Consider the following 22572-nt stretch of genomic DNA (forward strand, 5'->3'; position numbering starts at 1 on the left):
GTGGTGTGGTTGGACACTCTTAAATCTTTCCTGCTTGATGTTAGCAGATCCACTGCTTCAAGGCTGGTGCTTCAAGGCTGGTGGAACACACTGATGTAAATGTAAATATACTTAAATATACTTTGTCTTTTTTTTCTCTTCCTCCAGCATTCTTTCAAGATGTCCACTGTTCATGAAATTTTAAGCAAGCTCAGCCTTGAAGGAGATGTAAGTATTATTATCTAAACAAGAAAAGTTTGTTTGACTTAAATGTCTCATCTTGTTCCTTTTACAGGACTCTGCACCAACAATTGTACTGGGCTGTACAGTTTACAAGAGTCCACGCATCTCTTAAACTTTTATTTGCTAAAAACCTAATCAGCAGTGATCAGTTTTTATCCACAAACCAGCTGTAAACCACAGGATAGTTACATGATTTAATGACAGTTCTTCTAACTGCACGAGCAGTATCTTCCTGCTGGGCCTTATCAAAGAGATCACAGGGCAAACAATGGCTGGTTTGCATCTGTGTCCCTCTTTCTTCCAAAGAAACAAGCAAGTTATGGATGAGAACAGAAGATGGAAATAAATTTGGTTTTGCTGATACCCTCTGAATTTCTTTTTTTTCAGTTAAAAATGGAGAAGATTATGAGAACAAAAATATTGAGGATCTAATTCCTGTAATGGTTATCACCAAAACCAAACAGCTCTTGAAAAAAATTATTTTCTCAAACTTATTTTCTGTGTTTTTCACCACATCTGCACTTGGTTTATCGTTTTATTGAAATACCAGAAAGCTACAGTCTTTGTTTGATTTCTTAAGTTGCAGTCAGATGGTAGATTACCAGTGTGGTATCAGCATACCACGCCGTGAATTTGTGGTTCTGTGATTGTCACTGAAGAGGAAGTGAATCCTATCTATGCATTATTTCATCACATTTCTAATGAACTTGCTACACATATAAATCTTACAGCTGGTAGCTCTGGATCTGGGCTTGGTACAAGCAAATGTTTTGCCAATTTTTGTTACTTGTTGCAAAATTAATTATACCAGACTATGTTTGTGGAAGAGCTGTTGCAAAGAACTGGCCAGCGCACTGTAGGTAAGTAGTAAAACTGGTTCTGTAGTGCAAAAGCAGTGAAGTCTTCAGCTTTCATGGTCGTGTTTTTCAATGGAGAATTACTTTTGGAATAATAATTAAGCAATATATTCTCAAGAGCAGAAATGTTTCTTCCTTGATTCTTGCAAGCAGTTGCAAGAGTCAGATTTGAATACTGTTCCATGGCAGCATTTCCATCAGAAATCCTGCTGCAGAGTGTCAGAAGGCTCAGGCAGCTGGTTTGTGCTGTAAGTTGGAAGCCAGAATTACTGAGTAGCTGACCTGTGTAGCTCTGCAGGATTAGACCAGTTCCTCTAAGCAGTGATGTCTCAAATTAACTGATGTTAAACGGAGTAGTTGGGCCAGCAATTAAAATCTTAAAAGTTTTAACCTTGAGGGTATAGAGTGGTTGTGGCTGAACCCCAGTGCTGTACTGTGGTCTGTATCAGTGGTACAGCAGCTGCTTTGAGTGAAGGTAAAGGACCTTCCTTTCAGGAGAGGATGGAACTGAGCTGAGGTTGATCTGTGCTCCCAGTTTCTGGATCTCTCCACAAGAGTACAGAAAGATTCTCAGAATACTCAGGTGTAGAGATTGTGAAAGGGTCCTGGTGTTTTTAGGTTAAATTAAGCCTCTGTAGCTGTTAGTGATATTTGCTTCTCCCTCATGTTTCCCAATAGGATTAAATTTCTTGAGCTCAGAGGAAGTATGCATAGAGAGAAAACCAATTTCTCTGCTTTAGTTTGGCCCAGATAGGTGGTGCACAGTTGCACATTATCTGGACTTTTACTACCACATTGTAAAGAATTTTATACTGAACTAAATGGAAAGTCAGTTTGAAAGCTGTCTTGTCTGAAAACAGAGTACTACTACTGTGGTACAGTAGTGTACCAGAGTAATTGAATAGCTTGGAATTGAAATGGCTGCTTTTCATAGGCAGTCACCCTGATAAGACCTGTCAGGTGTCAGGGAAACTCAGTCTGACTTGGTACATGCCTTGGGTGGAGGGACAGAGGAAAAATGGCCACCAAATTGCAAATATGCTGTGGATTTTGTTAGTGTATGCTATCATCTTTACAGTAAACTACTCCATCCAAATTACTCAGGAAATACTTAGAGCTGGGTGGAAGGAGAGGTGCCCAGCTCTGCTAAGGTCACCAGGTGAATTGCTTCAGATGATGCAGAGTGCAGGTTAGTGAGCAGTGCCCCGGGTGCTAGGTGGAAGCCTGGCTCAGGAATCTTTCAGGCACACAGATTTCTTTGAGGCTGTGTTGCACATCTCCATTTACTGTTTCCATTGCCTACTTGATCCACTAAAAGCAAAGGCTGTGTTTTGTGGTGTGGCTCTGGGCCAAACTGGGGCCACTTTGCTGGACTGAACAAATGGCAAGGGACAAAAGAAAATGATTCAGTTTATTGGTGCTTTTTTGACTTCCCGTCTGCACAGCATAAAACAGACTGTCTCCAGAAGGCACAGGGGTAGCTGCCAGATGAATCTGTACAGAACAGCATGACCTCTACAGGGATGGAGTCAAAATTAGTCAGAAACCATGGAATTTTTTAGTTCAAAGTGCTCCTCTTAAAAATTTGCATGTAATAAAAATTTCCAGGCATATTAGGATATCTTAGTTCTGTTCATGAACCCAGCTTCTTTTTGGAATTAGAGATGGAAACAAAAGTTTCTGGGGATCTTTTCCAAGAAGGCTTAGTTGTTCATTCACTTAGGAAATGGCTGTGGCAATTTCAGGTGCAAGTAGCTCTACCTCTGTGCCAGAGGTTTAAGTTTCTAAATTGAACTCAGCAGAATGGGATTTGTGAATATTACCCAGCTACTTGTATGAAAATCTGTGGTTTAATTTAACCTTTCCTTGGGAGGCGATAACAAGCTGTTAGCTTACACTGAAGCAGCTGAGATGAGTTGAATCTGTTCTGGTCACCCTCTGTTTGCAGCTCTAATCCTCAGGAGAGGACCATGATAAACAGCTGATAAAATCTGGTAAATTGGAAAATGTTGCATTTGTTTACTAAGTGATCTTACCTGGAAGTCCTCTTACTCTTAGCAGAGGTAATTTGAAATGTCATTTGGTTTTGCAAGCCTCATGCTGCTTAAAGCAAGGATCTCGAGGCCAAGAGTTTAAAAAAATTATGAATAACTTTTGCTTTCTAGAACTATGGCCTTCAATAGTTTCTTGTTTTTTTTTTTTTGTATTATCTTCCAAGTTCATGAGACAATGCACAAAACTTTTTCTGACTTTATCATTGTTAATCTTCAATTTCCTTCTTTTTTCTTTATTATTTGTAGCCTGTAATCAAAAGAAAAATATTGACTTCAAATCTAAACTACTGTAGACTTTAACTTTCTTGGAATTAGCTTCCTGTAGTCATTTTCCTTCAGATCTAGCCAGAAAACTCCAGATTTTAGAATATTGAAGTTTCGTGAGTAAGCTTGGAAGGTGTTGGGGTTTTGCTGCAATAAATATAATATCTGTTTGTATATATTCTGTGTTATAATAAGCATGGCTGTGAGTGGATTTCTGGGCAATACACGTGAGGAGAAGAAACTTCAGTGGCTCTTAGTAGAAATCCAGTTTCACAGATACCTGATGGTAGTTCTTGCATTTAAACATTGGGCTAAACACCAGGTAACTGAGAGCCATGTGTTTTATTAATTGCACAATTTAACTCTGAAGGGTTTTTTGTACTTTTTGTTCTTTTCCTTCCAGCATTCTCTCCCTCCAAGTGCCTATGCCACAGTGAAGGCCTACTCAAACTTCGACGCTGACCGGGATGCTGCAGCCCTCGAAACGGCCATCAAGACCAAAGGTGAGCACCAGGGCCTGGGGCTTCCATCCTGGGGTAAGGTAGAAGGCTGGCTTGCAAAAACCAGAACAGGATTTTGTCTCAACACCAACATTTTGATATCCTTACTCAAGGATACCTAATTTAGGAGATGTTGGATTCCTTGAAATCTTGGCCGAGTTAGATTTTGAACCCTGTAAGTGCGTGCTTTGAATATGCTTTTAAGATTGTAGCCATGAGTTGTTGAGATTTTCACTGAAAGTGTCCACTTTTTCTCTCTTGACTCATCAGTACTTAAAATTCTTCTTTTCTGCCACTTGAGAATGAAGTGTCAGCTCCTTTGGCAGTGGTTTGGGAGTGTGCTCTGAATCATGGATTTCTACTGGATTGTTGGGTTGGACGTTTCTTCTTCCTTTCAGCTCTCAAGACAGATGCATAGGAGTGGTTTGAACATCCTTCTCCTGGATTTTGAACTAATTACTCATTTATCTTGTATTAATTTGGGGTCAAAGAAGGTCCTAAAACTAGTTTCTGAAATGAGTTTGCAGTATTTCAGGGCCAGGGCATTGTGAGCTTCTCTGAGCTGGGATATTAGATAGGCTTCCCTCTGGTATATTGAAACCATCAGGAGAGCCAGGAGTGTGAACTACAGCTCTGAAGTAATGCCTTGGTGGCACTCCTGGGGCTGTGATCCTGTCCTGTCCTGGGACAGGAAGTGCCATGCTTTCCCCACTTGCTCCAGACCAGAGGAGCAGCAGCTGGGCTTAGATGGAACCAGCCATTCTTTTGCCTTCATGTCAGAGAGAAATTTAAAAGCCAAACAATTTCTCATCAGAAAGAAATGCTAAGTCTTCCATCAGTGCCAGCAAAGCATGTGTTTGACTTGCTATAAAATGTAAAATATATCCCCTCCATAACAAGCACAAGGCTTTCTTTCATAAGATTTTTCAATTTAACTAGAGAAATTCCCTATTAAAGTGGGTTCAGTTCTAATTTTGAATCATTTATGGTTTGTTTAAAAAAAAAAATCGCTGATGAGAGAGTTAAATATATCTCATCAGGTTTGGCAGCAGATGCTTTGTATATATGTAGAGTTTTGTCTAGACTTTATAATTTTTTGCAGCTCTGATTATAGGGCAAATCTAGTCATTTCAAATACACCATGAGACTCTCAGGTAGGTACAAACTTACATGCGGCGTGGGTTTTCGCTCTCCCCGGCTGCACGCGGCTCTTGGGAGCCCGGCTGTGGCGTAGCTTCCATGTGCTGCCGGGGTTTGATGCCACGGGTTCCCAGACACTGCTCCGTGTCTCGGGCGCGTGGGCTGACCAGCCTCTGTTACCGTGCGCTAGGGATACGGTAAAGAGGTAAGGAATGTGTCCATTTACTCCGTGCTTGGCAGGAACGGTTTATTGGTCACACATGGCGCGGTTCGATGGAAAGACGCGACCGCTCCCGGCACTCGCATGGGAGAAAATGGCGCCTGGGTGCCGGCGGGATAGGGTTTTATGGAGGGGCGGGGCGAGAGGATCCACGGCCTGCCGTCCAATAGGGGCGGCTGCCGTGGCAGTGATGCCAGCAACAGTGACCAACCAGAGAACCCCGCAGGGGCGGGCACCGAGCCGCGGGCTGAGCGGGACCGTGTGGCTCGGGGCGGCCAGCACGGGGTTTCCCGGGGCCGGACGGCAGGGTGGTTACAGGAGCGGCACAGGGGTAAGAATCCGGCAGCGGGCAGCATGGGGCCAGAAACCGCGGGGGGGGACAACACGGGGGAAACGCGGGATTACAGAACTTGACTTATTTTAACATAAATTAAAAACCCTAATCTAAACCCAAACTCCGGGATGCAACACTTACACACTTGAACTCTCAAGCTGCTAATTATTGTAAAAGGAAATTGCAATCTCCTAGGCAGTACAAAAGCTTTTCCAGTCAGGAAAGTCAAGCTCATGTTGTCTTTCCATTTTCTCCCAGCAAATTAAGCAGTGCAGTTAAGTTACATGAAAACATTTCAGTAAAGAGATGATTTTCAACTCTCTGAGGGAATAATAAGGAGCTTACTCATGGACCTGCATGTTTGTAGTCTTGAGCTTCTCTCTGTTTATTAGTTTGTTACCCAGAACTTACTTCGGAAAGGTGGCTTTAAGGGGAAAATCTCTTTATGGTTTTGATACCGGATTTCCACCCTAAAGAATCTCACAATGGAAGTATTCTTGTGGAAAATTAAGTATGAGAGAGTTATGACCCTTCTTCCAGGTACTGTTTCCTTGCACTTTGAATGCTTTGGAACAGGATATTTTCACCTGCTAATTCAGAAGATTTGATAAAATGTGAGCTCTCTTAAAATATGTGTAGGGTTTTCCTCAAACGAAAATTCCAACTCATCCAGACAAGAACTGGTTTTTTTGAACAGTGATGTAAAGAGCTACCTGCAAGAACAAGTTTTAAAATAATTCTGGGAAATATCTAAGTAGTTTTTGAACTAAAAATATAACACCAATAATAAACAAACTGTCTACATCCACAGCAGCTACCATTTTCCTAGGAAATATCACCATTTTTCTAGCAATTAGTTTGCACTGGATATGGGAAGTAGAAATAAGCCATGTAAGTTATCACAGAGTGATGCAGAGGAATATGACTTGTTCATTTTAAAACAGTGAGAGAGGTAAGTTATAAATATATATGCAAGCTGGTTTGTGGTTGAAAATAAAAAAAAAAAACAAAACAAAACAAGCATGTAAGAACCATTTGGGGGGCTTTACTCTCTATAGGATAAAGGACACCTGGTGTCTGAACCCTTGGGCTTTCTTTGGGTTGGAAATTAAGGTCTGTACATGCTATAATGAGCCTGTGTTTCACACTCACCAAAGAAGACTTTCCAATAGCTTGGAAATTATAGCACTGCCTTGGAAATGATAACTTGTGGAATCTTATCTCTGGCTATACCTTATATAAACAGTGCCTGAAGTCTGGTGTTTGCCATCAGGGCAGGCCAGGATGGAAGAGTTACCATATACATAATTATATGGTAATTATTATATAGTAATGGAAACTCCCAGAATTAGAGTCGTGAATATCCATTTTAGTGATTATTGTGTAAAATGGCTAAAACTTATTTTATTGCCTAATCACAGCTGTATATTTGGTCTAGGGAAAAGATCTAGGGCAGAGTGTGTGACTTCTCTGCTCTATGTAATATCTAAATATTTCTGCATTCATTCACACTCTTCAGATTAATTCCTCAGAGGTTGCTAAAACATCTGTTCATGTGTGGGGACCTCTGGAAAATACTTTGATGTGTTTATTTAGGCTTAGATCTACCTGCAAAAACTATACTGCACAAATACATTGTCCAGCCCTTTTCAGGGCTTTGAGTGGAGCTGAATTAAATGCAGGGGGTTTATATGTATCCACCAGCCTATGAAGGGAAATGTCCAAAAATGTCTCTAGGTCATATAGAACCTTGTAGTTAACAATTGTTCAACCTAGAAGTTGCATAGTACAAATAACTTGTCACAGTTCTGGCTTGTTCCTTTTGGTATAAATGCCATGGCTATGTTTCATTTTTTTGCTCTTTAGTGTTTCTGCAGCAAATTCATTTAGTGCCTTGGCATGTCCTTTGTAAGTGTTGGCTTTTTGCTGCATAGGACAAGAAGCTGTTTAATTTCTGTATAATGCTCTACTGTGCTCTCTGTCTAGATTAGCTGCTGTACATGAACCTAAGCGGAAGAAACTATCTAGAAGGGCACTAAAAGAGCTTATGTTAGATTTCCTTTCCTTTTTATCTTGTAGCAAAGACAACTGCTGAAGTGTCTCTTCTGTTTCAGAGTTATTTCCTGGCATTGACACTTTGTGTGTATCAAGTACTTGTTAAATAATTCTGTCAGTCTAGGTTGCGAATATTATATGCAGCCTTCTATTGAGGTTTCGTGGGATACTTTTTTATTCCATGGCTGGCAGAATTCAGGCACAGGTTTGTTGTAGGAAAAGGCTCAGAACATAGATCTGTAATAAATTCATTATATCCAGAAACTGCTAAAACAATGATGACATGTGAACCAGTCAGCTCAATCTTAGAGAAAGATCTTCTGTTTATGTAGTATATCCAACATGCCCATAACTTCTGATGGAATTTTTAAGATCATGAAGTAAAAGTTTATAGAGGATATCTGCTAGCTTGTTGGTGAGAGAGGGCAGTGCCTGAAATCCACCAAACTGCATCAGTCACATATTCCAAATATTTAAAGTGTCACTATAGAAATATCTCATTGCAACATGGTTTGGGTTTGGTGAACCCTTGCTAAGCAAAATAGCAGAGCTGAAATTATGGTCTTGTTTTATCTAAATTTTCCCCTCTGACTCCATTCTTGTTCATTTCCTCATTTTTGCTGACTGAGCTCCAATGCTATGATCTTACCAATGCCACCACACATTGCCTCTTTCACAAGAAAAGCTGTTATTAAGCAGAATTTTTCTTTCCATTCCCCATTGATAGAAATGCAGGGATAAAATCTACCTAGCCAGAATAAATTTGAACATAAACTCTGTTTAATTGCTTTGAAACTTTCAGAGACTTTAGCAAACAGCAGAGGAAAGTGTTGGAGCTGCTGTCCTGCTCTGCCCCACCTCAGCAGCTGTGAGTCAGCATCCTGTGCGTGCAGCACGATTCCCCAGTGTGAATGAAGTACAAGCTCTTACTTTCCACTGGATGCCAGAGCAATGAGTTAACTTCATATTTCCATGGCATGTGTATGAGAAACTTGGATGCAGTCAGTCATTTGTGGGCTTCTAATCTGAAGCAATTGTGCTACAACTTGAAAATGTCATTTGCTTTTTTGAATGCCAAGTATGGTTTAAATTCAGAATTTATTAAAAGGCTTTAGACATTGGCTTGTACTGTGGGCCTGCAACAGCTGAAAGGCTCAATGTCCGTGTGTGGCCGTTTCTGGACAGGGAGAATTTGTTTTCTTTTATTATAGCACTGCTATAATTATATATATTATAATAATAATATAAATATATAATAATAATATAAATATATATTATTATATTTATAATGTGGGAACACTTTATATGTGCCAGAGTAGATTATGGCTGAAATGTGCAGTCAGCCCGTTTTCAACTCAAGAGTATGTAACTTAGACACATTATGCTTTCCAGGACCTTATGGCATCATTTGCAGGCCAAGCTTGTGTGAATAAGAGCACTGATGTAGGTCTGCTTCAGCACAAGCTAAGGACATGAGGCTAGCAAATGTAGTATTTCATAATGAAAAATGTGTTGAAGAAAGATAGAGAATTTTTGGATTTGACTTATAATTTTAGACTCTGCAGCTATGGGCTAAAAGGTTTTTTGCAAGATTCCTACTTTATATGATTCATTTTTATAATACTGGTTGCAGTTTCTTGTTTCAGGTTACTTTGGGTAATAGGGAAAATAAATTAATTCTGGCAGGGATCTGAGTCCTGCTAGTAGCTGCTGATCCAATCCTTACTTTTTGGGGTTTTTTATCAAGAAATTATCTTTTACACTGATGGGTGTGCAAGTGTGGGAAAAGGGACTCATAATGCTTTCATTAAACAAAGAGAGCTCAGGTGAAGATCTGGGCTTGTTCTGACCTCTAGATTAGAGCCACCTGTTTGCTTCAAAAGCTGACAGTTGCACTGAAGTGCATGGATTTGGAATGGCTCCCTTGAAAGTAAACCTTTGCTGATGTGTAGTTCACGTACTTAAAAAAATAAGTTGGGAGTTTGAGCATCCACGTCCTTGAGGTGTGCCAGTTGCAGCTCAGCATGGATCTTCCAGTGATTTCAAAAAGAAGTAGCACCTACTTAATTCTTCCAGTGTCAAAATTCCTTTCTGTCTTTTGAGCCTCTGAAGCTTACTGAATTAAATATACTGTTTTATTTTCCTGTTTCCATGTTTGGAGTGATGGATTGAATGGCTTAAATAGAAAATATAACTGCTTTATTAAGTCTTAATTGAAAAAACTCCACTAAAATGACAGGACCCTGTCATTAGTAAGTACATTAGTAAGGCATTAGTTAGTACAAGTTTTAAAGTCTGTGTTCTTGAGCAACTTTTTGGAGAATTCTGAGTGCTTGAAAACTAGTGCACAGACATGTAAGTGAAGCACTAGACAGAGTGGCAAAGCTGGTGACAAGCTAGACTTTGAGGTGTGTCCAAAGATCTGCATCCCATCAGAAGTCTGGGCTCTAATTGGTGGCTTTTTCCCCATGGCCAGGACAGGATAAACACTTACTAGTGAGAACTGCTGAGCTCTGCTCCAGACAGCACATGTGCTGTGTTTGGAGTGTTGGAGAACATCCTGATAAAAGAACATGTGAACAAGTGACAAGAAAGCTTCTCTAACTCTCTGTCTTGTGTCTTTGTAGGTGTGGATGAGGTCACTATCATCAACATCCTGACAAACCGCAGCAATGAACAGAGGCAGGACATTGCTTTTGCCTATCAGAGGAGAACCAAAAAGGTAGTAAAATACAAAGAAATAGTAATTACTGAATATTTTTCTTGTGGACAATTAGATTTGCCAGGGTTTGTTTTGTCACTGAAATTCAAGATGCATCTACTTTGTCCATGCTGTCACAGTTTAGGACTGGTAGAACTTTGAAATATGTTGAATAATATTATGCACAATTGGGACTGCAATCTGTTGGAGATGGTGGTTTCCTAGCACCTTCAGAAATCACAGTGGAATCCACAGGATTCCCTGGTGAAATGTGCTAAAAATACTGAGAAGTCACTGGCATGAAGTGCCTCCATTTGAAGGAAAAAATGAAAGAGAGCTGCTTTAGGGGATTGGGTTTTTTTTCCTTTTGGTTGGTTGATTTTTTTTTTTTTGGGGGGGGGTGTTGGATTTTTTGTTTATTTTTTTAAGACAACTCAGCATAAGGGAAGTGTTCTGTTTCTGTTCACACAGCTGGCTTAGTAGAGAAAGGACTGCAGTCAATTTTGCTATGAGCACTGCAGCTGTGGAATAGTGATGTAATGAGTTGAACTGTCATTAAAAATTTTCCTGGCAGAAATACCTTAGGTACTGATCTATTGATGGAGAGAAATCTGTAAGATATGTGCAGAATTCTGCAAAATGAGTCTTGCTGTCTGAGAGGCAAGAGCTCTTCTCTTTTGAAGTTTTGAGAATCTTACCATATTTGAAGTTTCATGCCAGTGAAAAAGAGGAAACTTTATGTAGAGCTCAGATGATGATGAATGTATCTCTTCCAGGTTTGCCAGACCCCAAATGGTAGTCCTCAAGTAGCATCCCAGAATACTCATCTGAGCCCAAATGTAAATGTAGAGTTAAATTTGGGAGTTCACCAGCTTTTCTGCATGACTGATAGAGGCATATGCAGAGGCACGGCCAGGTTGAACACGTGCATGTTTGCACACGCCTGCACATCCTGCCCTGGGGACACTGGGACAGTCTGCACATAAATGGATACCAGTCATGAAATGTGTCACTTAAAGCTTTGTTAAATGTTCTGCATGACAACAGAAATGCACAATCAAGAAAATCTGCAACTTTTTCATGTTTCTCTCTCACTTTTTTCCCTTGCTCCAACCCAAGAACAAACTGAATTTATCAGAAGTTTAACAAGTGCCAAAGAATAAAACAATCGTATAAACAGTGGAAATGTGCAGTAGAAACCACTCAGATAAACATGTGAGAAGGAAGTGGGATATGAAAAGACACGTAGGTATATCTTCTAGGGACAGTGTCTGATGGTTTTATTTGCCAGCAGTTGTGCAGATTTTGTTAGCAATGTGTTGTGCTGTACTAGGCTGCTTGCTTTGTGTGTTGCAGGATCTGTCAATAGATGATAATTTTAAAATGCCACATAGTCTACCTCTCTTTTAATTTCTTTGGGATGAGCAGTGTCTGATGGAAACTCTTGGTTTAGGTTGGAAGGGACTGTAGGTGCCCAAGATGGACACCTTCCACTAGATCAGGTTGCTTAAAGCCCCATCCTGGCCTGGCCTTTTAAACACTTCCAGGGATAAGTCAGCCACAACTTCTCTGGGCAACTTGTTCCTTAAAATTTATTATGGAGATAGGTGCTGTCTTTCCTGTGGCAGTTCTGAAGAATCTGTTTTCACCCAAAGAAAGGCTGGAGCATTGTATCCCACATGGAGTGGTTGTACTAAAATGTTTCTAGGTCTAAAGCAGCCAGATGCTCCAAACTCCCATTCCCTCCCTTGGTCAATCCATGCAGTAGGTGCATACAGTATTAGCATAAATTAGTGCCCTGGATTAAGTGGGTGACTGGAAATTAACTAAATGCCTTGGCTCATTATCTCTCCGGCTCAAACTTCTCTGCAATTCAGCTGAGGTCACTTTTCTACCCCCTTTTCCCCTGCCTCTCCAGCTCAGTGATTGTTAGTGAGAAACCAGCAACTGAAATGCAGCAATTCCTTTCTGAATGCTATAGATTTAACTTCAGCTTAGGGAATACATGGATCTGTGTGAACCTCAGACTTGATCCTGGGGATTTCAGCTTTGTAACATACACTACAGGGAAGCTGATAAACTAGCATAATTCAAGTTGCATCTGAAACCCATAGGAGGACATGGGCTCTGACTATTTGGTTTGCATCCTCTGCACTGAACATCCCTGACTGTTTCTTTTCCTAGGGCTGACGGCTGACTGGCAATTAACAATAAGGATTTAGGCTACAATCTTCTGATAGTTTCCTTGAAGACAGACTAAATTTTTCAGTGCTCAGGGATGATTTTTTTATCTCCTCAGATAAAGGAATTATCAGGTACCTCAGGTTGGGAACTGGGCCTTACAGTGGAATAAATGTGCAGTCAATTTTCCAATGTCTTAGCTAGTAAAGGGCTGGGATAAGAGGAAAACCACATATAATACAGTGCTCTTGGGAAGACTGTGGGAATATGATGGAGAAGCAGTGACCACAGTGAGTCAAACTCAGATCCATCTGTGCTTATTAGCTCCACCAAAGCACCAGTGCTTCACTGGAGTGGAGCTGTTTAGGTGTGTCTGCACTGTGCTTTCCAGCACTTTATCAGACACTGGTGCATTTCTTCTTATTTTCAGAGGATTAGAAAAAAATTTCTTTGCCCTAATTTCTTTCTTAGGCTTTCACAGCCAGAAAGCTCTTTATGTTTCTGTTTTCTTGTCAATTGTGTAAGAAACACTGCTGCAGGCTTGGAGGCTTTAAGCCCTGCAGGTTAAATTCTCTGGAGATCAGAAGTAAGCTTTAATTTCTCTTCTTCCATCATCCCATCTATTTTACAGGAACTTTCTGCAGCACTCAAGTCTGCTCTCTCAGGTCATTTGGAGGCAGTGATCTTGGGCTTGCTGAAGACACCAGCACAGTATGATGCCTCTGAATTGAAAGCTGCCATGAAGGTAAATAAGCTTTGAAATTTACCATTGTTGATCTGATGTCACTTTCTCAGAAAGAACATGGACTTCATATCCAGGGCCATAATTTTCAAACTGATTATTTTTTTTTAGTTCTACAGTTTAAATATCCAGCTGCAAGGCATCCAAAAGGAGAGAAATCATGGAACTATGTGGTTTTTAAACTCTTAATTAAATCCTCTCTTTAAGGAAAAAGTCATTCTTGTCAGCTCAGGAGTAACAGCCTGGCTGCTCTTACAACAATGCACAGGTTCATAGTGTGAGAAAGCTTTAAGAGAGCAGCTGTTAGCAGAACCCATCAGATCCTCTGCTGGTATTTATAGGTTTAAAAAGTAATTTCCAGTTACTTGGTCATATCATTGCTCTGGAAAGAACATCCTGTACCAGACCTGTCCCATGTAGAAGATGAGGAAGATGGGGCATCAAAAGCAGTCTCTGCAGAAAGAAATATCTGCTCTGCAGGCATCTGAAACAAAAACTGAGAGGTGCTCATGCCAGTAGAGTCACCTCTGTAAGCAAACTTAGGTGTAGGAAATCGTAGTTACAATTATGTAATCATCACATTCTGGATGTTCTTGTTCAAGTTATTTTTTTTAAGAGTTAAAGACAAGTACTAAGTTATGTCTGAAATTTAGAACGTGTCAATGAAACCAATTAATTAACTTTTCCAGGTGATTAAAAAAGAGTTAATGAACAAATAAGAAAACGAAACCACCCCCTCCACTACATAAACACACACACTACCCCGACCCCTGAAAAAAACCTCCTTAAGTCCTCAAACATAACAAATCAACCCAGCATGGACATGGTAACTCTTCAGCTGTGGGCCAAATGCCCTGTTTGAGTAATCAGATGCTGCCCTCTCCTGGTCTGAGTACAGGCTATCTGTAATTTATTGGGACTCAGACTTGTCTGGGGTTTGGGATTAAAGACCAAACAATTTCGTCAGAGTAGTCCCAAATGTAGACTATTCTATGCTCTCCATGGGTTGCTTTTCCCAGCTCCCAAGGAGTTCCCATTACTCCTGACCTGGTCGGAATTAGCAAAACCTCTCAGTTCTGAATTTACCTGAGCTTAAATTTGGCTTGATACATAGAGCATTACAAGCTTTGGCATCAAAGTTGAGGAAAGCAAAGTTATCACTGAGGAGTTAATTATTTTTCTGTTACACATTTCTGAAAATATTTCAGAAATATTTAGAAAATTATATATGTTGCTAATCTTCATTTTTTCCCCAGATGCTTATTAGAGCCATTGTGTGGAAAGCTTTCCTAGCTCTCTCAGCTTTAAGCCATGTTAATAAAATTACTTTGGTTTACCCCACTTTTTTTTTTGTTGTTGTTGGTTTTTTGGTTTTTTTTTTTTGGTTTGTCCCACTTTCTTTCCCCTTCAAGGGAGACATTTTACCCAAAGGGTACTTTGCCACATAATTGCCTCTGTTTTCCACACATTCAAGACTGCAGCATGAGACTTTCTCCCAGGATGTTACTTCTCTTGAAATCCTGTGGAAACTATGCCCATTTTTGCCAGCTGCAAAATGACATTCTGTTAGAGATGGGCTTAACAAACAGCATCCTAACAGGAGGATAAGACTGGAGGTTCTTCCTGCGCTCCCGGTGGATAGAAAAAAATCACACAGGCCATGATAAGCAGACCTTCTCCAGTTATGCTGGTGAGGAGGCCACTGTTAGACACTCACAGCAGATGCACATTGCCCAGAGAGAACATCTACAGGATATCTAAGCCACTAGAAATATTCCATCTGTTTTTTCTCAGGAGCAGTTGGCAAAAAATATCCCTGAACTGTTAGAGTTGGGGAGAGGAGATGTCTGTAAAATATTTTTAAACCATTTAAGCATTCCTGTTCATTGCTAGCTCCTAAATGAGTCCTGTTTTGTTGTAGGGGCTGGGAACTGATGAAGACACACTCATTGAAATCATCTGCTCCCGAACAAACCAGGAGCTCTGTGAAATCAACAGAGTTTACAGGGAAAGTGAGTTTACTTCGCAAGTTTCCATGTACTATGTCTTTTACACTAAATTACTTGGATAAATTCCCCTCAGTGTGAATTTCATTATTAGAAAGCTAACTCAAATCTGCTTTGGTTCTCTGACATTTTGTACTGGTGTTCTGGATATTTTGTGTGGTTTATATAGTTTTGTCTTGTTGCTTGGTAGCAAACAGACTGAAGGCTATTTGCTACTAATACAAGTTGTGTCTAAATGAAATCTTTTTCTAAGCTTTCCATGAGAGACTGATTGCATGGACCTCATGACTAGCTGGTAGCAATGCTGGGTTTGATGTAGGGAAGCATGGGCTCTTTTTCATTGTCCTCCACACCTGACTTAGATTGTAGCTATTTATGTGCATAAAACAGCACATAAACAGCTACAAACACAGCTACAAGTAATTAGCAACGGCTACAAGTAATTAGCAGCCCTTTTTCTTACAAAGGAGTATTTGTGAGACACTCCTTTGCCTGAAAAGAACTCTTTGTTTTCTAGTGTACAAGACAGAACTGGAAAAGGACATCATATCAGACACATCTGGTGACTTCCGCAAGCTAATGGTTGTCCTGGCCAAGGTAGGGCTGTTCATAGTTTTTCACTTTTTCTAATGTGTCTGAGTGGTGGCTGCCAGTGAAACAACTGGGTTTCTGATGCACTCTTAAATTTCCCTGTGTTTTCACTGACCTTTGGGGGGAAAAAATATTCAAATGTTGAAGGGTAAAGTATTTAACAGAAATGCAGCATTCACAGCATTAGCTTCATAATGGGGGTGGAGTATGCAGTTACTCATTTAGCAAATTCAGGTTAAAAAAGAAAAAAACTGAGTATACACATAGCAAACTGCTTACTTTCTATGAAACCTTACTAAAATACCGATACCTTGTTTGAAGGGCAAAAGGTGTGAAGATACCTCTGTGATTGATTATGAGCTGATTGACCAAGATGCCAGGGTAAGTGCTGGTAATGACCATGAAATATCTCCAGTTGTTCAGGCTTTGGGGGATATTGAACATAAACATACTGTGGAAGTGGAGAGCATTTGTGAAGTAGGTGTGTGTATTTCAGATTGTCCTGCACAGTAATGTTTGCATGGTGTCAGTGAATCTGCCAGTTGCAATCCTGATGCCTTCAGGTATCAACTTTCACAGAGTACTTACCCACTATACAGAAAATCTTTGGTATTTCTTTTAGATACATGAAGAGAGAGAGCCTTTAACAAAAGGAAATGCATCCATTGCAGTGAACTCAGTGGCTGTTAGTGCTTGTTTGTTACATTTGCATCTGTCAAGAGCAGTTCTGCTGAGGTAAACAGAGCTAAATACAGAGTAAAGCTGTAGCCAGAGGTGAATACAAAGCAATTAGTCTTAGTGTCAGATTTAGATCCTTAAATGTTGACCTCGTGACCTGCCCAACCACGTGTCCTTGTGTGTTTCTCTCACAGACACAGTTTCAGTAGTGCTTGTTTTTCCAATAAGGAAATTGTATACATCTGCAATGGCTTCTTGTGCAGCTCCTGATTTTTTGTGATTTTCTTTTTCTTTCTAACCCCAGGACCTTTACGATGCTGGTGTGAAGAGAAAGGGAACTGATGTCCCCAAGTGGATCAACATCATGACTGAAAGAAGTGTTCCCCACCTGCAGAAAGGTACTATTCTAGAGACAGACTTTTTTCCTGTTAGAGAAAGTTAAAACAAAATGGTAACAATTTTATCCCAGATATGATTAAAATTATTGTGAAAAGCACTGAAAAACACAGGAAATCTCATAAATCTTAATTCATGTGCAAGGTGTTAATTTTTAAAGAAAATATAGTTATTTCTGTGGATGTGTTGATCTCACATTTTAAGTGTTTACAGCTCTTTTTTACATAGTTGTAACAATGCTCAATTACATGTCACATACACTGAAAACAAATATGTTGCAAACCTAGAAAATATGGATGCAGATACCTTGAGAAGTCCTTTAGTTTTTACCTCTGTGCCAGGGTAGCTTAGCTATATCATGTGCTTAAATATGTCAGTGAAGACTCAAAAGCAGCTCTGATACTGCTGTAAAGCAGCACATGGAAAAAGCCATTTGAGGACTTTTCAGAGCTTTAATCACTGTTGTTTCAAAAAAATACCAGTACAGGATTAAGATGGTATTTTCCCAGATTATGGAGGTGTTCAAGGAAAACAAAAAGACCACGGCATGGGACCTTTACAAACTTCTGCTTGTATTTGAGATTCTCAGAAGGACTCGCATTGATATTTATTAATCATGTGTCTCTACATTCCTGTGTCTGCATTCATGCTTTGGTTGGTTATTTCTGCCAGTTCTTGGTCTGGTTTTGATTTCATCTACTTTCTTTTCTGTGCTAGTGTTTGACAGGTACAAGAGCTACAGCCCATATGATATGTTGGAGAGCATCAAGAAGGAGGTTAAGGGAGATTTGGAGAATGCCTTTCTTAATCTTGGTATGTTACCCTGAAGTAAAGACTGTCTTTATATAGGATCTTTTCAGGGCTCTTGCAATGTATCATGATAAAGGTAGGGCCTAGACTTGCCCTGCTAGATGAGAAATTAGCTGGATGTGCTGGTATTGTTGGATCCAGTGGTGTATTTTAGGCTATTGCAGGTTATTTTTGCCCTCTGCAAGATAAAAACTTTTCCAGTTAAAATGCATTTGTGTTGCGATCTGCTGTTAGTTCCACTTTTATTTGATAGAGAGGCTAATGTTTGTTTCCCCAAGCAAACAAAAAGGTTGAAATTGTTCAGTACCCACATATGCTGGAGGAAGAACAGTGTGTGTGTGAGAGGAGAAGGCAAGGCAGGCAGACAGTGAGGGGTGGTGGGGGCTAATTGAAGAGCTGACTTGACACTGAATTCTCTGAAATAGGGAGGCAGGGTGTAAGGCTGATACTGTGTCATGAGGTGAAGATGACAAGGATGTCACTGTGTTTAAGAGGGAGTTCTTTAAGGGGAAAGTCCATTTCAGACTAAGGGTGTACTGAGAGCAGTGTAGTGCAAATGGAGTATAAACAGAGCTGAGCCCTGAAAAGGAGGCTTCTCATGGGTGAGTATACGAAGAGCGTTTCCAGAGGAGAGATTGCTTCTAGAAGTGGAACCATGAACTGGGAGCTGTGGAGGAGGGCTAACATTCTGAAATTATACAATTCTGAAATTATGCAATTTTAATGGAAGGAAACCCTTCCTAAGAATGTGAGCATCTGTGGTTCAGTCACCAGCTAAACCAAATTACTTCTAAGTAGCAAGTCAGGTAAAAATATTTTCTCTGTGTCCCTTTTTTGGAGGAACTTCTCATGAAAACCTTATTTTAACTACATATCAGATCTTTAAAAATGGCTGCAATATTCTGTGTCCTGTGCATGGGCAGGATATTTAACTATTCTTGTCTCTCTCCTCAGTCCAGTGCATTCAGAACAAACAGCTGTATTTTGCAGACAGACTGTATGATTCCATGAAGGTAGGAAAGACTGGTTTTTCTTTCTACTATTTTTTTTTGTTATCATTGTTAGGAACTTCTGTTCATATGAAATGTGACTGGCATGTGAATAAACTAACAATTATCTAATATTGTTCAAAAGTTTTCTTTAACCCTTATGAGCCTGGATTATCTATTCAGATTCCTCTGGTATAGGGAAATGTAGGAAAGGGTCCCATTATAAAGATCTTTATTAGATCAGTTGATTATAATTAGCAAAGTTAGACACATCTTTTGCTTGTAACCAAGAGCTCATAGCAGAAAAAGTTCATTGAATACCAAAATAAGGTATTAAATTGGCCTCAAAACATTTTGTGAAGAAACAGGATGAAAGAGAAACACCTGGTGACAGGCATTAAGCTATTCCAGGAAGACTTGGTGAGCCAGAAGTGCTGCTTACAGTCTAAGCTAAATTTGTGACTGCAAGTTGGTTAAACACTGCTGATGAGAAAAGTACATTCATGCTCAAATTCTTGGATCATGATAATGACCTTTGTTAGAAACTTTGATTCATGGTATCTTTTGTTGCTCATCTTGGTTGCCTGTAGTTTGCTGTCCTACCATTAATTAATGGTAACATTTCAGCTATTGCAGCTCTAAATGTGTGTCTGCTTGTAGGGCAAGGGAACCCGGGACAAGGTCCTGATCAGGATTATGGTATCCCGCTGTGAGGTTGACATGCTGAAAATCAAGAGTGAATTCAAGAGGAAGTACGGAAAATCTCTCTATTATTTCATCCAGGCAAGTTTTTCATCTTAGGTTTTATATCATGGGCTTTTGCAGCAGTCTTCATTGGATTTGTGGTACCACTAGAATTCATGGGAGGTGTGTTAGAGGCCACAGTGAGAGTATTCTATTATTTATGAACAATGGGAAAACCCACCTTTATCTTCCCAGTCCACAGCTGGTACAGTTCCTGTCAGCCACGTGACAGTGTATGTGGGCTTTGTGCAATCAACTGATGTGTTCTGAAAGAAAATTCTGTTCACCAGTCCCAAACCTCAGCTCTAAAGAAGAGACAATAGTTCTGTGATTGCTGAAAGAAAACAGAGCATCTAAATTGCTACTCCCTTTCATTTCAGTGCTCAAGGAGAAGGCTCTTTAGCTAGTGACTTTTGTCCATTTCAGTGATTAGACAAGAGTTACAGGTGCTAGGTTTTGTCTAACTTGGGGCATAGGTAAAGAGCTTGTGCGTCTGTTTCAAAGCTAATCTTCACCCTCAACAGCATATGCTACATTATGCCTTGTGTAGATGAAACTGAGTCAAAGTCTTAACCCAGAATCTTTTTCTGAAGGTGTCAATTGTAGATTACTAGCAAATTTTTTTAATAGTGCCCTTGGTGTATGACTTTTGCAGTGATCAGTGAGAGGAGAATTGAGTCCTTCAGCTTTCCTTTGTTGTGTTACTCTTTTTCATACCCAAATTTCTCTCTTCTTGGCCTTGCATTTGTATTACAAGAATGATTAAATAATTTCACTACACACATAAGTAAAACTCAGTCAAGATAGTCTCCTTCAGGCTGAGAAGGCTTCAATGTGGATTATAGACTGTCCCACAGGTTTATAATATAATTCATACGCTTTCACATTTTCTGGCTGTTTCCTGATATGTATTTTGTATTTTTCTTCCCTTGCTTTACAGCAAGACACAAAAGGGGATTACCAGAGGGCACTGCTGAACCTGTGTGGTGGAGAGGACTGAAAACTGTGATGGAAGAAACCCAAGTCCAAAGAAATGCCTTTTTTGTTCTTCATTTTACTGTAATCCTAGAAAACCTGAATTTCCTAGCTACCCTTGACTTGCACTTTCCCTGCCAGAGCCCTGCTGCAGTTTGCTCCCCTGTGCTGTGCATGCCCCTCTTGGCAGCTGTGCTTGGCTCTGCCAAAGGTCCTAACAGTGTATAGGCAGAGACACTAACCCTCCAGGGAGAAATGGGCTCACATGTGCTTGTGAAAAGCTCTGCCTCTCTGTGCAATGTTTCTAATAAAACAAATAAAAATGACGTTTTACTTTAAGAGTATGGGTCTTTCAGACCTTAATTTGAGAACTGTCTGAACAGTTACGTGTATTAGCTTTTGCTGTCCATTTTCTGTGTTGTTTCCATCCTCAAGTTCATTAGTTGTGGGTGAAAGCTTATGTTCTTCCTTCAAGCCCTTCATCTGTTTAATGATTCACTTCGTCAGCAGATCCAAAAGCATTCTCTTCAGTGGTTGAGGGAGATGATCCTGCCCCTCTGCTTGGCCCTACTGAGGCCACATCTGATGTGCTGTGTCCAGTTCTGGGCTCCCCAGTACAGAGAGACATGGAGCTCCTGCATGGATCCAGTGGAGGGCACAAAGATGATTAAGGGAATGGAGCATCTCTCTGATGAGGAGACATGGGGGGAGCTGGGCCTGTTAAGTCTGGAGTAGACTCAGAGGGGATGTAATTAACGCTTATAAACATCTACAAAATAGGTGCCAGTTGATGGTACCAGACTCTTATCAGTGGTGTCCAGCAACAGGATGAGGAGCAATGGCCATAAACTAAAACACAAGAAGTTTCACCTCAGCATGAGGAAGAGCTTCACACTGAGGGTGGCAGAGCACCGGGAGAGCTGCACAGGGTGGTCATAGAGTCTCCCTCTCCAGAGATATTCCAAACCCACCTGGATGCGTTTCAGTTGCTCCAGGTGACCCTGCCTGGGCAGCCGGGTTGGATGATTTCCAGAGTTGCCTTCCAAACCTGACTGTTCTGTGATCAGTTTTCCCCTAATTAAGTGCCACTGAAACCTGAACCACAGCCCTCTCTGCCTGCTTGTGAGGGGCCAACACTTGAATCCCTCCTCAACGTTCAAACACTTTGTGTGCCTGTATGCAAGGGACAATAATTTGAGAACACAGAGCAGCCTGTCTGTAACAGGAGTGTTTTCTGCAGCAGATCCGTGCCCGGGGCTCGCTGTCCAGGTGCGTCGGGCCCGGGCCGGTCGGAGGGGAGCGCGGTAGGCATTGCTCTGTGAGGGGCGAGCCCCCGCCTGCCTCCCGCGACGGAGGGGCCGGGCCAGGCTGAGGACACCACGGAGCGTCCCCACCCGGCCCGTCGACAGCCAGTAGGATGCGCTGCTCTTGTCTTATTGAGACACTTTTTCCTACTGCAGCATGAAACTCACACCCGAGTGTTAGGGAAAAGGTGCGAAGAGCAAAACCTTCGCCCCCAGCTGACAGTGCGGCGCGTTGCCCTCACGGGTGAAGGCTGAGGGGAGCAGCCATCCAGGGGCTCTCCGGGAGCTGGTGATCACATCCCCAGCACAACTTCGTAAAAGTATCACAGAGTTGTCAGGAGGTAAAATGCTTTCCTCTTTTCACAGCTGTTGCTCCTTTGGAGATGCAAAACTGCCTGTAACTATCAGGTGTTTTCCCTCTGTCATTATCTGGTTTATAGCTGTCTGTTTCAAAGGCTCGGGTACGCCTCAGAGATAATTTTGATCTCCTCAGAGATGTGAGAAGTACACAAGGAGGCTGTTTCATGCCACCATTAGAAGGGTGAGAGATTTTGCTAAAAGATCATTGGCTGTAGACTACAAAAAATATTTGGTGTGAAAATACTGCAGTATATATTTTCAGTATTTGATATCAATATTGATAACTTAAATGTGCAAATGATACAATTTTTCAGGAGCAGCTCCAATTTAATGCCTGATGGAGCAGTGTCATTCACACCTGTTTACAAAATGCCTCTATCTAGATTTGTACATTTAAAAACTATTGCTGAGATAGCAAATCACTCTTTAAATCTAATTAGGTAAGTCAT

General features: G+C 40.8%; 2 protein-coding genes across 2 annotated transcripts in view; both read left to right on the plus strand.

Annotated features, from left to right (window-relative positions):
* ICE2 (interactor of little elongation complex ELL subunit 2) overlaps positions 1-3827 on the plus strand; it is a 43443-nt gene extending 39616 nt beyond the window's left edge. The window contains exons 14-15 of the mRNA XM_053987982.1: positions 148-207; positions 3801-3827. Of these exons, the coding sequence (XP_053843957.1) occupies positions 148-184 (37 nt within the window). The 3' untranslated portion in view covers positions 185-207; positions 3801-3827. The remainder of the gene's footprint in view (positions 1-147; positions 208-3800) is intronic.
* ANXA2 (annexin A2) lies at positions 150-20798 on the plus strand. Its single transcript, XM_053987985.1, has 12 exons — positions 150-207; positions 3801-3900; positions 10274-10368; positions 13160-13273; positions 15192-15282; positions 15794-15873; positions 16189-16248; positions 16850-16943; positions 17659-17754; positions 18706-18764; positions 19401-19527; positions 20429-20798. Exons 1-12 carry the CDS (start codon positions 160-162, stop codon positions 20482-20484), a joined length of 1020 nt encoding a protein of 339 aa, XP_053843960.1. The 5' UTR covers positions 150-159; the 3' UTR covers positions 20485-20798.
* The last annotated feature ends 1774 nt before the right edge of the window (positions 20799-22572 follow it).

This window comes from Vidua macroura, chromosome 12 (genome assembly GCF_024509145.1).
Source record: "Vidua macroura isolate BioBank_ID:100142 chromosome 12, ASM2450914v1, whole genome shotgun sequence".
NCBI classification, from domain to species: Eukaryota; Metazoa; Chordata; class Aves; order Passeriformes; family Viduidae; genus Vidua; species Vidua macroura.